This window comes from Bison bison, unplaced genomic scaffold, assembly GCF_000754665.1.
Source record: "Bison bison bison isolate TAMUID 2011002044 unplaced genomic scaffold, Bison_UMD1.0 scf7180017864180, whole genome shotgun sequence".
Taxonomy (NCBI): domain Eukaryota; kingdom Metazoa; phylum Chordata; class Mammalia; order Artiodactyla; family Bovidae; genus Bison; species Bison bison.
In genome coordinates this window covers 9,918,167-9,934,743 of record NW_011494752.1, presented here as the reverse complement: position 1 = coordinate 9,934,743, position 16,577 = coordinate 9,918,167, and the positions used below count along the sequence as shown (strand labels likewise).

Here is a 16,577-nt window from a genome sequence, read left to right as displayed (position 1 = left end):
GTGTTCCTCGATGCCCATCAGCAGAGCCGGAAAGCTCCTTTTGGACCTCTTCTTGCCACTTCAGCATTTATACACTCAGCTTGTTACACATTCTGTGTAGAAGAACCTAGCTTGAAATCTGTGTTAATATTAGACTTACAGTGAAGATTGTTTTTAACTCAGTAACCACAGAAATCATCTTTTAAAACAAATTCTTGGCAGAGCTTACCTGGAAGAGATCGAAGCCGGGTCACCTTTAAGGGACCTGGAAGGGAGTGTTTGGCTTCCGGAAGGGCGTTGCGATGTGGTTCGAGGTTCTCCCCGGGATCGCCGTCATGGGCGTGTGCTTGTTCATCCCGGAAATGGCCACCGCACACATCCACAGGTTCAGTAACAGGGGCAAGGAAAAAAGGGTTGCCCGTTATTCATATCAGTGGTATTTGATGGAGATAGGCGCGTCTCTGGAGTAAACCGTTTATGTGTCAATGGGTTTGGAGAACATTGATTAAGGAAATGTTTTCCTGGTTGATGAAGAACAACTCAGTTATGCTCTTCTATCCCTGCTAGTAGATTATGCTGTATATTGTGTAGCATGCATTGTATTTTGTAATGTGTAATAAAAATAAAAAATAAAATCAGAAAAACAAATTCTTTTTGTATCCGCTGTTGCTAGTTGTCTGCTGTGGTAGTGCTTGTGCAGTAGGTCCTAGATGGTAGCAGGGGTCTCCAGGGGGCAGGGTGGAGGTCCTCGGGGCGGAAGTGGAGCATGCAGCCTTCCTTACTCCTGACCCTGACCCGAACCTTTCTCTTCACCAGCTGCCTTTTGTCAGACCTTTGCCCTATCTGTGCTTTTCATGAATGACCTTACTCATTTTGACTCAGAAGGCAGAGAGCAGTGGTTGGTGACAGGGGTCGTCCCCTTCTTGTTTGTCAGCAGCACATGCTGGTTGCAGCCTAACATGTCTTGAGAGACTGGGGCCATGATCTGAGAGGCGACTTCTTTCTTTTATTTAGGACGTTAATGGGAAGCAGAAAACTGCTCACGCTGATGGTTAGCTTTAAAACTGTCTTAGTGAGAGAACAAGTGCTCTGCATCATAGTTAAACTTGAGGCCAAGATTCATTTACTCTCTAAACAGACGCTTCTCAACTATTTTTAATAGTTTAATTTGCTGTCACCCTTCCCAGTTGTAGATCCCAAAAATATTTGTCAGTGCTCTAATTTCAGTGTTATAATACATATTGAAAGAGGGGTGTGGAGTGTAGTTTTCAGAAACATTTATGCTTTGGTTGAATGATTTGCAAGTTACTGTGGCACTAGTTTCACTAGAAGAAAGAGATTGACAATAGAGAACGTACTCAGTGCCAATAACCCCTGGTCACTGAGGCCATTGTCCTGGAAACTATTTCTCTCTTTCTGCTACTCTGCAGATTTGGTTAATCAATGAGGAACCTCAGTCCTGCCTCCTGAGTGTTGGTCTGGTCAGTTGCTTCTCTCTTCCTCCTTTGGCACTAGCTTATTTTAACCCATCACCTCACATAGGTGCTGAATTTCCTTCCTTCAGTCTTCTTTCTAATCCGTCCTTCATATTTGAGACCTCCAGTGTGATTTCCAAATAGAACTTTTTGCTAAGTTTCTATTTCTCTCTTTCTCCCAAGTAGCCCAGCCTTTTCATCAGGGCTCACATGCCTGCCTGGCCAGCCTGCGGGCCTGGACTCCTTTCTTAGCACTACCAGAACAGGTGTGAGTGTCCCCTTGATGACAGTGCTTTTTACCCTGTAATGTTGCCCCAGTGCCAGGCGTCCCTGTGTCTTGCTCGTCTTATCTGTCGAGTGCAATCACTTCAGGACCCAAAGCAAGGATCATTTTCTCTGTGAAGCCTTCCAGGACTCCTTATCCTCCACACCAGAAAGTCAGTCTTATTCATTGTTTGCTTAGGGTCTAGCAGGTGCTTGTCACATGGAACATATTCAGTGTGTGTTTGAGGCATTAATTACTTCTATCTGTAGATTTAGAACAAAGTTATATTATGTAAATGTGAAGGTTTTAAATTAAAATGTTTCTGCCAAACAATTGATAGGTTAATCTGTTCTTAGCAGTTTAGCCAACATTAAGTCAAATATTTAATAAAATTTTGCAAAACTTAAATCTTGGAATATGCAAACACCTTCTAAATATCAGCTCTAAAATTAATCCTGAAGAGGTAAGTGCTTTTAATTAATAGGATACCAGTAAATATTTGCCATAACATAATTTCCCCCTTGTTTACCAGTATTATTTGTTTTACAGTTCCACTTGGCCAGCTTGTTCTTGGTTGAAGAACAGGCTGTAGACTGTATAGTGGTGGAGTGCCTCTAGAAGGCAAATTAAAAAACTGGCAAGTGTAGATTATCTAGAGAGATTATCATTGAAGGTGCTAGATATTTCCAAATTTATGACCTGTGATTATGTTATTTGTGTGTTATTTAATACATGCCTTATAGTTAGTAAATTTGAATTTTCTGGTATGTACGTTTGGCTTTTTGAGAACAGTTGTTCTCAACTGCAGGCTTTTTTGATTGTTATAACTTGTAGCGGGGTGGAGTGCTGGTGGCATCTAATGGATTGAGACTGGGGTACTGCTGAGTAGCTTATAATGCACTGGGCAGTCCCCATAAGAAAGAGACATCTGGCCCAAAATGTTAGTGGTACCAAGGGCAATAAGTCTGCCTTAAAATTGTCAATAGAAATAGAGTTCATGCGGCACATTGTATGGGTTGTTACAGTTTTGTATTTGACATTTTTGATAGGTTTATTTTTCATCTCAATAACATTTTGAGTTTCTTGGAGTTCAGAAAGTACATTACACTAGTTTGAGCCTTCTACACTGGTTAAACATACTTCTTTTCACATAATATATGCTAAGTAAATCTTTGACTGATTGACTGATAAAGGAAAAGGAGAATGTTTAAGGGAAAATCTTTCTTTATACTTGGGGATCCTTCTTAATTTCATTCCCACGATGTCTCACATCAGAAGTCCTGGAGAGTTCCTAACTGCAGTGTGTGGACAGTGGGAGTCTGTAGTGGACAGGGAACCCTTGTGACCAGTGAGCACGTGCTGGGCAGAGAGAGCTGAGAACCTTGACACTGTTACCGGATATAGAATTCCAGCTTAAACAGCTTGAGTGTCGAATTTTGTTGTATTTCATTTGTCTATTAAAGGTAGATTTCTGCTAGATAGCACTTTGGTCTAGATGATTTAACTTTTGAAAAAGACATGTGGTGTTGGTTTAGTCTCTAAGTTGTGTCTGACTCTTGAGACCTCATGGACTGTAGCCTGCAAGGCTCCTCTGTCCGTGGGCTTCTCCAGGTAAGAACACTGGAATGGGTTGCCATTTCCTTCTCTAGGGGATCTTCCTGACCCAGGAATCTAACTGGGGTCTCCTGCAAGACAGAGAGATTCTTTACCAACTGAGCTATGAGGGAAGCCCCAAAAGGCATGTAAAAGTATATAATTCAACATTTATTCACTAATGAATACTTTGAGTAATTCAAACTAGTTTTTCTCTGTTATTAACAAGGTTTTCTTAAAACTAGAGAATATACTCATTATAAGCTTTTCTTCAAAGATACCAGTTTGGCCTACCATGGTAAAGATTGCCAACTTTATGTTATTTTGTGTTTTTAAATCATCTTTAAAGATATTAAGAGTTGAAGTTTTAAACATGTTTGAGGGATTCATTTCTAATAGTGAATCTCTGCTTCCTCTCCTTGGAATCTTATTAGTAATATCTATTTGCTTTTAAGAACTTAGCAATTCTTTGGGTTTTGCTTTCAAAACACATGTTTAGATTTGACTGATTTGGTGAAGGAGTTATGAAAACAAAATTAGTATTTTAGCCTATCATATGAAAGAAGAATATTTGGAAGTAAGGATAAGTTTGACTATATATTGGCCTTTAGGTAAATATTATTGAATTAGAAGTAATTTTGCATTTAGGTAAAGTAATTTTTACTTATATAATAATATTTTTATCTGTAGAAAAAAGCGGAAGAAGCTCATAAAATATTTGAAGGTCTTGGCCCAAAAGTTGAACTGGTGAGTTAAAAATTTTTTTCGTGTCTAATGCTCTTTTTGAAGCAGTTTTTCTTGGGATAAGGTGGAGTATGGTCGCTTGATTCAGGATGAGAGTACTGTGGCCGGACAGTAAGGGTGATAAGCTTGAAATAATATGCACAAACTTGGGACCTTTGCAGAGGCATTTTCCTGATCATGTTTTTGCTCGAGCAGCTGTTAAATCACTGAGGTAGAAGGAGGAAGAAGTAATAGCAGAAATGGAAAACTCTTTGAATCATCTTGTAAGGGTAATAATGGCATTTAATCCTCCTTTGTCTTTCAAAGTTAAAAAAAAAAATCTATGAGTGAAGCGACTATGGGGTACAGTGGATTTCATTGTTAGCAGATGGGGTGGACAGAGTTATTCAGAGAGGCCAGCTAAGTCTGGAGGTTGTGGCTGAGTGTTTGTGTGTAGACCCATTAGCAGTACTTTACCTGAGCTTCCATTGATGTGTAGGGAGTGTGTCTTTGTCTCTTAGTAGGCAAGTGTACAACATTTTGTTTATAAATGTTTGGTTTATTTTATAGCCACTCTATAACCAGCCGTCAGACACCAAGGTGTACCATGAGAACATCAAGACGTAAGTATTGATCATCTTTGGAGTTCTTCAGTTAAAGACCGTATATTCTATAGAGAGACCATTTTTACATTATCTGCTGACATAGTACTATAATGTAGTGTAGGTGTGTTTTAGATTTGTGTAATTTGCTGTCGTTTTACTATATGTTATCTTCCTCTGGCTTTTTGGGGGTTGGGGTAACAGCTTTGAGTTTCCGAGGCCAAAAAATAAAATAAATGATTGCATAAAACTAGCTGGTTTTATGATCTGCTAGTAAAAAAGGTGGATACTTAACATTGAAATGGCTTACCTTGAGGCTTGAATTTTTTGCCTCCTGTTTTGTCTTTTTTTCAGTGGAGTACCTGCAAGGCGCATGATGAAGTAAGATAATGAAGCTTTTTCATTTAAGACTAGTGATGACACCGTCCCCCACCAAGCCACATCTGCCATTGCAAAGTAGAAGTGCCACGGATCATTTTATCATTATTCAAATCCTATTCTAGGGAAATCCCTTCCATGACTCTTGCTAATGACGGTATTTGTAGACCCTTCTGCCGTTTCATGCCCTGGTGCCTCGGAAGCGCTCAGCCCTCACGTGGGTGCGGAGACTGCTCCACAATGTAGCTGGCTTAGCCTTGCTCCTCCCAGACACCAGGCCTTTCTGGATGCACATTTTGGAATAAGAAAATAAGTGAAAAGAAAACCTAATTTCTTGATCTGATTGAAGTAAGAGAGGAAGCTAGATAGGTATCTTTTTTTTTTAATTATCATATTTTAAGATAATTTTAGATGAGTTATTCTTAGTTTGTAACAAAAATGTGATATTTCTTCTTTATTATGTTTTATTAACTATAACCAGAACATTATACTTATTTACTAGTACAGTTACTAATGAGCACATTGATATTTATATATATATATAATTAAGAAAATTTTTTCTTACTGAGAGTATATGCAATAGTTAGCTACTTTGCAGAACTGGTGGCAAATATAATTTGCATGGTAGTATGCATGACAGAAACTGAAATTTGAATGATTTTAACTTTTGTTAAGTAAGTGGTTTATAATAAAAGTCATATACCTAGAATTTTTCTGTGAGATGCTGCTGTGGTCTTTGACAACCCTTAGAACTAGGTTAGGCAAAACATATAAAATATACCTTATTTTGGAACTGTTTAGCTGTTCTAACATTTTTAAAAAGGAGAATAGCGGATAAAAATCTAGTTGGCTACTTTTAATAATTTTTTTTTTCCACAAAGCTTCCATTATGTTTGTGTTCTGTCTTTTCCCTGATAGTTGCTGCAGAGCAGCCCTGTCTGATTTATTTCATATTAGCTATCGTCCTGCTATAGTGTTTAGCACACTATCCTGAGAAGGAGTTCTTCATGTAAATTCTTAGGAACCATTGTAAATTATATTTATTGATTGTCTTTTGCTGTTGAGTAGCACATAATTACAGCGAGAGCAAACTGCATACATGGAAATGCTTCCATGCTTTCCACTGCACACCATCTTGTGAAGTACCGTCTACTCAGCTACGTGTGTCCGTACGGATCGTTCAGTAGCTGTTCTGTCATTATCATCATTTGCTTTGTATGAAATAGCAAATGTTCCTTTCAGTAATTCTCTTTAATCTCTTGGCTCCTTTTCCATATAGCCAGCTCCTGACTGTTCATGCTTATTTAAGTGGAGCCAGTGTCAGTGTTAGTCCGGAGTGGCAGATAACCAAAAAAATTACTTCTACTTGCCTTGGCTTTGTATTTATATTTGAATAATCAGCTTGAAATCCTTTCTGGAAGTAGGTGGGGTATAAATATTTATATTTGAACCTGCATGCCATTGTTTTTGAAGGTTACAGTGCTTCATATTTGAAAAGTGAAACTGTTAAGTTATAAGGGAGGACTTGCTGTCCTATCACATTGCCCTCCCCATGACTTCTTAGAGTGGACTGCGTTGTTTCTGTGCCTGAAGAAAGCCTCTGTTTACGGCAGAGTCAGCCCTCTGTGTTGGTACACTCTGAGGAGGCAGGGCAGCGTGGACTTGTGTTAGGAGGTAACTGTGAAAGCTTGGCCTCCTCTCCACCTCCCTCCTCCCAAGAGTGAACCAGGGTGCTTAACCTCACTAGGATTCTTAAGAAGAATCAGTAATTGTTATAACTTGAAAATAATATTTGCCTTATGAATGTAATAGTTGAAAATGAACTCTTTGTGTTAAAGCCTTACTATAGAATGGGAGGAAATTTAGTCCTAATTATTGGAGGAGTCTTGTTTTGCAGGGTGAAAAAATTAGGTTTAACTTTGATTATATTGTATATTCTTAAGTGATCTTTGCTTGTTTTTCAGTGTCTCTGAAAACAAAGTGAATGCACTATTGAATTGTACTTTTTCTTAATGTCATACAACCGTATTTTTCTCTTCTAGAAACCAGGTGATGAGGAAAAAACTCATTTTATTTTTTAAAAGAAGAAATCATGCAAGAAAACAAAGGGTGAGGTCCTATCCTTGTTCACTGAAATTTGTTCAGCTTTCCCGTCCGTGCTTCTTCAGGCATTCGCTTTCCCATTGTTAGTGAGAACGGTTCTTGACCACACTTGAGAGCAGGTGCTGATTTGTAACTATAAATGTGACTTAGACATCAATCTGAGTCTAGTAACATTTTGATATCATAAATCACATTTAATATCATCAAATTCTCTTGGTCATCTGTGTATAGCATTTTCATCTAGCCAAAATAAAGAAAATGGTGAGTAGTTTAAAAAAATATGAAAGAGAAGTAGGATGATCTCATTTAGTCTCTTAACCTCAGACAAATTGGGTAAGTTATGGTCATGCCGATGAGGCATCACTGTTCTTTCTTGTTAGAATCTGGGTTAGCTAAAGTTCAGCTTTTTCAAATTCACGGTATTCTTTGTATTTATTATGACTTGCAGTCTAAAAATTTTGTGGTTATAATCTTCATGGAAATTAAGTTACAGAAAATATGATGCCACTGTTCTTTTATAGTGTGTTCGTAATAATTTTAGACTGTTAATTCATTTGAATGGTTTCTTACTGAATAAATGATATATTTTGATTCACATCAGAAATGAACTTGTACCTTGTATTTAAGGACCTGTTAGTTTAATGAATTGTAAGAGTCACCAGCTTTTATATGGTATATAACTCCTAATGTTCTAATCTGGCAGTCTGGGCCTTCAGATACTTTCTTAAATTATCAGTCTTGAATTTTTTTTTTTTTTTTTTGGCCAAGAACATACACATATAAATAAATTAGCTAAAGTGTTTTTTTTCTGTCCAGTAATTTTGTTTTAATTATGGTAATTGCTAAATTTGCTATCCAAAGAGGCAAACATAGAGGTCCAGACTTTGTTCTTATACTTCACCGAGTATTTAGTGATGAACTTTGTATGTTCACTGACTTGCTTCGTAAATACTTGTTGGCAGTTTCCCCTTTTCCAAGAGTGAACCAAGGTGTTTTATCTCACCAGGATTCGTAAGGAGAATCAGTAACAGTGTAATTATAACTTAAAAGTAATATTTGCCTTATAATTGAATGTAATAATTGAAAATGAACCCATGTATTATTCTACCAAGGGAGTAGATAGCCACGTGGCTTTAGCCCTCGGGAGTCTAAGGAGGAACAGGGCAGATGAGGGCACGGGCGATTACTGTATTGTGGTCATCTTGTGGTTCAGGACGTCCAGATGACTGAGAGCACGTAGGGGACAGCTGGCACATGGTGGACCCCAGGAAAACCAGCTGTCTGCCAACTTGTACAAGCTTGGGAAGGGCTGGGAAGTGGAGGGAGCATGACAGGGCAGGGGAGCCAGGCCAGGTTGTGCATGGCCTGAGGGTCAGGAGGGGGCTTGAGGTCAGATGCTGAGGTCATCTGTGAAATGTTTAAGCTGAGGAAGGGAATGTGCATCTAGTTACACCTCAGGGTGCGTGGGAGTCGTGTAGGAAGGAGGCAAGGGGGTGACTTGGCGGTAGAGCCGAATGAAGGTAGATTCAGGCCCAGGAGGCGGACGGGTGTCAAGGAGACAGAGGGAGTATGGGGGACAGCGCTTTCCCTCTCTTCCCTTCCTGGGCCATCTTGAGCCCTTTCACACTTTTCTGTTGTTTTGTACCAACGGTCCTGTGCCCACAGTACAGGGTTCTTTCTTCTCTGTTTAAAGAATGAAGTCACACATTCATTTCTCTAAAAGCATTCATTCTTGATTTCATGTAGTTTACTGGATTTCTTTTTGTCATAGAGTACAACCAATTTCTGCCTTTTCCAGACTGTAAAAATGTTCATTATATGGCATTATTTATAGTAAGAAAAAATTGCAACTAACCAGAACTTCCAACAGTAGGAGGGTGGTCTAAGTTTGAGTGTTTTCTTTGACTGATGGAAAGGTGACAACAAAATGTTAATCTGCTTGCCTTTGGGATTACAAACTATTTACATATTCTATTTCTTATTTTCCTGACAATGAAGACTTAATTGTTATCAGAGTGGCTCAGCATGTAGTTTGTTGATTTGTGTAGTCTTAATGTTGACTAAGAAATCCAGCCATGATAGGCTCTGTGTGTGGATCTTTCATAGAAAACAGCTCCCTGTCTTTCTCTTCTTTCAGATCAAGGACACCTTTTCATTCACAGTTGAGTCATAGGCCAAATGTCCTTCTGACTTAGCCTTAAGAAGTAACCTGTTCTTTTAAAAGTATTAGGTTTGTCAGAATCACAGAGTTTAGTTTAATTATTAATTTGCTACGGGTATTTAATAGGAACAAAAAATCTGCCAACGTTATGATCAGCTCATGGAGGCATGGGAGAAAAAAGTGGACAGAATAGAAAATAACCCTCGGAGGAAAGCTAAAGAAAGCAAAACAAGAGAGTACTATGAAAAGCAATTTCCAGAGATTCGAAAACAGAGAGAACAGCAAGAACGGTTTCAGCGGTAAGTGGTTTGATGTTTTTCTGTGAATCATATTTTTAATTTTTCACAATATTTATTGTCACCTGAATCTAACCATTAAGAAGGTTCATAAAGAATTTTGTTATGTTTTTCCTTTTTTTAAATAAATCAAATATAGTTGATTTACAGTGTTGTACCAGTCTCTGCTGTATAGCAGAGTGACTCAGTTTTACACGTACATACCTTCCTTTTTAAATATTCTTTTCCATTATGATTTATCCCAGGATATTGAATATAGTTCCTTATGTTATACAGTGGGACCTTGTTGCTTATCCATCCTATATATAATAGTTTGCATCTGCTAATCCCAAACTCCCAATCTATCCCTCCCCCACCCCTTGGCAATCACAAATCTCTTCTCTACGTTTATGAGTCTAAGAACTTTTATTTTGAATATAAAACTTGGTTATCAATTAGCAATGTTTATGTCTTGGTGAATCTAATAACTTTTTATATTTAATCATGCTGTTGAATCTAAATTTAAGTGAATATGTTGAAATTAACTCTTCAGTTCTTGAAAATGCTCATTCCTTTTGAAATGACAGTAAGAATAAGACAGTGTTTCATGGTCCTTCGCTACCCTTCAGCATAATCAAAAGTCTTATTAAATTGTTTGCTAATTAAGAAATTCTCTGTTATTGGTATGTAGTTTCTGATTTGTTTTTACTTTAGAGGACAAGTGCTTTGCAAAGGTAGAATCTTTAGTTGCCTTTTCTGCTGTCTCATGTACGTGAGTCATGAAAGCCCTGGTAACCACAGTTAAGTTGTTGTGAGGAGTGATGATTGGATTTTTGTTCCCCTCCCTTTAAAAATGTTTTATGAATTTTTCTAAGTCTGCTATCCTGTGCTGTGGAAGGCAGACAAAAGACTGCTATTTGAAATGAAAATGACACCAATAACTAGTTTTCCAGATGTTTCCTGCAAATAGTTCTGCCATTTGAATTTAGACTTGTAACCTTTAAAAAGAAATCTTAGCATTTAAATTGTTCCTAATTTTATAGATAAATGACTTAAACATATTGCTTAAAAGTAGTTACTCAATAGCATTTTAGGTTTTTTTCCCCTGACTTCTAGTCCCACTCAGAAAGCAAATTGATGTAAAAGTAATTAATTGATACTTCTTTATAAAAGGCCTTTAAATATATATGTAATTTCTCCCTCATATTTAGAGTTGGGCAGAGGGGAGCTGGTCTTTCAGCCACCATTGCTAGGAGTGAACATGAGATTTCTGAAATTATTGATGGGCTCTCTGAACAGGAGGTAAGACACTTAATTAATTCATGTTAATTGATTAGGCATTTTAGTGTCATACCCCATGAACTAAGGGTTTATTTGTATATATATGAGAGAAAGCTTACGGCATATGGATTTTTCCAAAGTACATGGCCTACCATAGAAGGTTTTAAACAAGGCTGCCCTGAGATCTTATTGGCGTTTTATGAAGATGGCTTCGGCAGCAGGGAGGCCTGGAAAGAGGTGAGGACGCTGTTACGATTAAAAATAAGGGCCTGAATCAGGGTGACAGTGGTAGAAATGTGTTAAGAGGGGCCTTATAGGACAGATGAGTAGAAGGCAGAATGGGTAGGACAGGAGTTGGGGGAAAAGACGAGCAGGTTAGAGGATGGGCTGCTGCTGCCGTTTTCCTGAAAGAGCAAAGGAGCAGGTGTTTGTGTGTTGGGTTGTGGACCTGAGGTTCATTGGGGGTGGAGTGGGGGGTGATGTCTAGAGTGTGATTTCTAGCCAGCCGAGCCTGGGAGAGATCGATATGATGTTAATAAATCAGTTCTGAATAAGAATAAATTTCAATTCCTAGCACTGAGTCTTCATGGCTGGGTTCATACTCTCTGAAGTTTGGTCCGAAAGCCATGTATTAACTTTTGCTAGTTTTGGTTTGAAAATATGGCTTTTTGAAAACCTCATCTCTCAATTCTGAAGTGGTGGTCCTCTTAAGTAATAATCAAAGACAATTATTATATTCCTGTACATTTCAGGGTTTGTGGCTGTGATCTCTGCAGTGATGACTAACTCTGCATTTAATTTCTTTGCTTACTGTTTGAACTGATTCTATAAGGGCGGGGGGAGGGGGGCATCTGTAAGCAACCCAAGCTAGTATTAGGTGAATACTAGCTAAATGTGAAGCTAGTGAATGTCAAGGTGAATGTCAAGCTAGTGTGTCTGTCCCAAACCACATTTTGGTGTTTAGACAGACTGAGGTAGAATGTGCTAAGTCGCTCCAGTCGTTTCCGACTCTTTGCGACCCCGTGGACTGTAGCCCTCCAGGGTCCTCTGTCCATGGAATTCTCCAGCAAGAATACTAGAGTGGGTTGCCATTTTCTCCTCCAGGGGATCTTCCTGACCCAGGTATCAAACCCATGTCCCTTATGTCTCCTGCATTGACAGGTGGGTTCTTTACCACTTGAGAGTCCCTGTAAAATGAGAAACTCTGTCAGGAATTGACTAAGGCAATGTCCACTGCTAGAAGAGTTTTAGAAGAAGACCTAGCCTTGTGTTGGGGTCAGTAGTTATAATTTTTGGTACAAGTTTTCTCATGGAAGTTTGTGCTTATAAACTTACTGGCTTAAGCTTTGGGAAGATAAATTATATAACTGAAACCAAGTTTTAGTTGAAATTCGAAGGATGATAGTCTTAAATTTGCAGTGGAAAGATTATGTAAGTTTAGCAAGAAGTGTTTGATACTCGAGTAAGTTTAGTTAATCTAAAAACAATGACCTTAAGATTTTGGTTCCTATCTGCGTATTTTTCTATTTTATTATTCTATAAAATGATGTTGAGACTTTTTAAAATGAGGCAATATTAATGTTAATAAGTGCTTCATAAGGTCATTTCTTCAGTGATCTGACATCATTGTGTGTCCTTTAGGTCTAAGATCCATCTGCTGCGTTTAAGGAAAGAACTCTTCTCACATTGTAGTGGTGGATTTAAAAAAGTACATGTACTTTCTGCCTCTCTGCCTCTGTTATTCATACAATGAGTATTTATTAGATTCGTATATAATGACCATATGTTAGATGTTATGGTACCACTGCCATTGTCATTAAAGTGCATATGTGGTGTTTCAGTGTCTGTTAAGATAGTCTGTGGCCCTCTTTAAGTTTAATTCTATGTACATTGCATTTCTTCTTTGTTTTCCTTCAGAATAATGAGAAACAAATGCGACAGCTCTCTGTGATCCCACCTATGATGTTTGATGCTGAACAGAGACGGGTCAAGTTCATTAACATGAATGGGCTCATGGAGGACCCTATGAAGGTTTATAAAGATAGGCAGTTCATGAATGTTTGGACTGACCATGAGAAGGAGATCTTTAAAGACAAGTAATTTAAATTTTAAATTATTCTCTAATAGAAGCTTATATGAGTTAGTGAAAAATATTGGCATTTACTTGTAAATTGAACTGTTTCCCCCAAAACATGGCCCCATTTTGGCATTTGAATAACGTGGGAGGCAGAGAAGACAGATAGGATGCAACCTTCCTGTAAATTTATAGCTGGAAATATAGGTACCAGCTTAGAACAGAGTTGTGGAGGCATTTTAAGAGTGGTACCCAAACCTGAGTGGTGTCAGAATCACTGGGGGTGCATTTGAAAGCTACAGATATCTGTGCAATACTGTATCCCAATCCAGTCAGTTCCTGGTGGACTGTGCTCAGGAACCTATGCCCTTTAAGAGGACATTGGCCTTTAGGAGTCACTAGGAATTAGTCTACATTATATTTGTATTCCCAAGGGCTTCCCCCACCTCTTTTTAAGTTGTTAAAGTGTGTGTGTGTGTTGTTCTTGTTTTACTCAGGTTTATCCAGCATCCAAAAAACTTTGGACTGATTGCATCTTACTTGGAAAGGAAGGTAGGAAGTGGTTTACACTGAGATTGTTGATAGATTTGGGTTGGTTGCTGCTTTGAAAGTTTTGTGTGCTAAAGCACAGAAGTAGTTAAATAGTTTTTGCAAAGGGCTTGACATAGAAAAGATTCTTATGTGAATAATATAGTGGTGTTTACAGTCATATGATGATGATTCTAAGTACAACACAGACTAATTTTCATGGTTAATGAAAATGACCTGATACTATGTTTCCCTAAAAACACACAGGTTACAGTGTTTTTCTGAACATCATTAAACTTCTAATTAAAATTTCAGAGTCCTGGTTTTCCCTGAATTTGTTCGACAGTGTATTATTGCATGTTGGGTTTATGAACAAAATATTTAAAGAGACATTTTGAATATTTACTTATATAGAGGAAGAAAGAGAATTTAGTTACTGGTTAATAAGAAAGTGCTTGAATGCTTCTGATAGTTCCTGGTATCTTTTACATAATTTGTGTTAAGACAGCTGTAATTGTCCATCAAAATAGTAGATACTATATATATGTATATTTTACAGCCTAGATATGCCTTAAAGAGCTAGCCATTTGTGTTTTTCTCCAGTTTATATTTTGAGAACACTAGAGATTTTCCTTGAAGATGTTGCTTGATTTTTTTTTTTAATTCAATCTCATTGGATCCTCAATTTTTTTTATAGAGTGTTCCCGATTGTGTTTTATATTACTACTTAACCAAGAAAAATGAGAATTATAAAGCCCTAGTAAGAAGGAACTATGGAAAACGCAGAGGGAGAAACCAGGTATGTTTCATTATCATATGGAAACTATTTCAAGGTTGGTGGACTATAAAGATGAAAAATTTTATAATAGGGGCTTTCTCTGTATTATACTTTAGGCATTGACCTTTCTATCAAATTAATTAGAAAGTTATGAACATGCTTTGATTATTTTGAAGTTAATCTATATTTAATGTGTTGCATTTTCTATTTTGAATGCATTTTAAGTTTCTGGCATACCAAAATTAATGAGAAGTTTTATATTTTCATGATACTGAAATTGTGCACGTCAGAGTTAACAATTGTAATATAATTAAACACAAGCACTGTGATATCTTAATGAATACACCACCCTTTCCAGTCCTTTGGTCTGTGAAGGGGACAGGTAGAGCAAGGTGACTATAGAGTCAAGGGTTGTTTGCTAAAATACTTAGAACCTGATTGTTTCAGGTTAGCTTCAATTCTGGGGTTGGAGCACTCGATGTCAGAGGATTGTGTCTAATGCAGTGCAGTGTGTTCACAGTGGCAGTTCAGAACTTTAGAAGCTCTTTTCCTTCGAATAGCTGGTCAGCTGCCGCCACAGCTCCCTCCTGCTCTTCTGTGTGCCACATGCCCTGAGACCACTCAGGATGGTGGCACCTGTGAACACGACGGCTACTGCTGTCATGAGTGTTCTGAAGTGCTTTGTTCTCCACAGCCCCCGCCTGCCTTCCCTGGTCATGCTGATCTCCAGATACAGGTTCCCTCATGATGTGTGGTCGGAAGTGTCTTGTGTGTTCTGTGTCATTGTTTCCTCCAGAGCAATGCCACCTTTTGGGATGTGGTCTCACAGACTTCAGAAGCAGTGTTTTTTGGTCAAGAAAAGTATAGAGTATTTGAGGAGTCAGCTGCGTAAAGGCTGCTGGAGGTTGGGGAAGCCACAGTGGGGTGAGGGGCCAGGACTGAGATCCTAGTAAGTGAGGGGCATCGGTGGGTGGTGTGTGCAGAGCACAGATGTCCCTTTGCTTGTAAGGTTCTGCTGTGGGCTGGTTTCAGGTAGCAGGGCATGTGGGGGTGTTTGCTTACCTGAAGACCCTGGTTGATATTAGGGGCAGAAGAGTATTGGGGGAACATGTGTTGTTCAAACCTGAGGACAGTGGACCTCTTTCCTTGTCTTGAGCTGAGTTGACACTTCCCCATGACTTTTCGGGGCTGTAAACCGTTTCTGGGTTATGCAGCCTGCTTGCTAGGCAGATGGCTGAGTTTGTCATTGGTGTGCCATCTTGTTGGTTCAGATGACGAATGCTACCTTTGTGGGGTACAGGGTGAGGTTACTAGCATTTGAAACAGGTCTTGTGACCACTGTGGCATACTCGTGAGTTGGGGTGAATGAAACATTCCCAGTTGTAAAGCAGAACTAGTCACAATTGGAGAGTATGCATTTGAAAATCTTCCCGATTTCTTAGTTTTCTCTAAGGTGATAATGCATACTCAAAAGAAAATGAAACTTGCAATTAAAAGGGTGTGAAGCTGTGAAGGTCAGATAAGGCCAGCAGGGAGTTGTGATAGTGAAACAATCTAGCCAAAGGCCCAGAGTGGAAGAGTGGATTCCATTCTTGATGAATTGTGGAAATTTCATAGAATCAAGATCATGAGGACAGAAAGCAGGATTGGCAACAGTGGAAAGATGGGATGTGGAGGGCTGGGCACATGAATAGATTGCAGAGTCCTGGAGGTGACGCATGCCCACTGAAGATGGTGGTGGTGATGCCCTGTGGGAGGTTTTGATGGGTATGACCTGAAAGTATTTCACACACAGGATATCATGTTGATAGAAAAGGCAGTGACTAGCATCTTGAATCTGAAGAATAATGACAAGGCCTAATGGCCCATGAGAAATGCTGGTCTGGAAGAAGCACAAGCTGGAATCAAGATTGCCGGGAGAAATATCAATAACCTCAGATATACAGATGCTACCACCCTTATGGCAGAAAGTGAAAAAGAACTAAAAAGCCTCTTGATGAAAGTGAAAGTGGAGAGTGAAAAAGTTGGCTTAAAGCTCAATATTCAGAAAACGAAGATCATGGCATCTGGTCCCATCAGTTCATGGGAAGTAGATTTGGAAACAGTGTCAGACTTTTATTTTTTGGGGCTCCAAAATCTCTGCAGATGGTGACTGCAGCCATGAAATTAAAAGATGCTTACTCCTTGGAAGAAAAGTTATGACCAACCTAGATAGCATATTGAAAAGCAGAGACATTACTTTGCCAACAAAGGTCCGTCTAGTCAAGGCTATGGTTTTTCCAGTGGTCATGTATGGATGTGAGTGTTGGACTGTGAAGAAAGCTGAGCGCCGAAGAATTGATGCTTTTGAACTGTGGGGTTG

General features: G+C 38.7%; 1 protein-coding gene across 14 annotated transcripts in view; it reads left to right on the top strand.

The window, feature by feature from the left end:
• The window catches only part of NCOR1 (nuclear receptor corepressor 1), a 115,126-nt gene that overhangs the window by 40,091 nt on the left and 58,458 nt on the right, over positions 1 to 16,577 (top strand). For 9 of the 14 annotated variants that reach the window (XM_010842947.1, XM_010842949.1, XM_010842956.1 and 6 more), the window contains exons 7-15: positions 4,003 to 4,059; positions 4,606 to 4,658; positions 4,992 to 5,018; positions 7,058 to 7,124; positions 9,406 to 9,578; positions 10,766 to 10,856; positions 12,753 to 12,931; positions 13,407 to 13,461; positions 14,135 to 14,236. In XM_010842947.1, coding sequence (XP_010841249.1) covers positions 4,003 to 4,059; positions 4,606 to 4,658; positions 4,992 to 5,018; positions 7,058 to 7,124; positions 9,406 to 9,578; positions 10,766 to 10,856; positions 12,753 to 12,931; positions 13,407 to 13,461; positions 14,135 to 14,236 — 804 coding nt within the window. The remainder of the gene's footprint in view (positions 1 to 4,002; positions 4,060 to 4,605; positions 4,659 to 4,991; positions 5,019 to 7,057; positions 7,125 to 9,405; positions 9,579 to 10,765; positions 10,857 to 12,752; positions 12,932 to 13,406; positions 13,462 to 14,134; positions 14,237 to 16,577) is intronic. The other 5 variants (XM_010842960.1, XM_010842951.1, XM_010842950.1 and 2 more) reach the window with 1 other exon arrangement.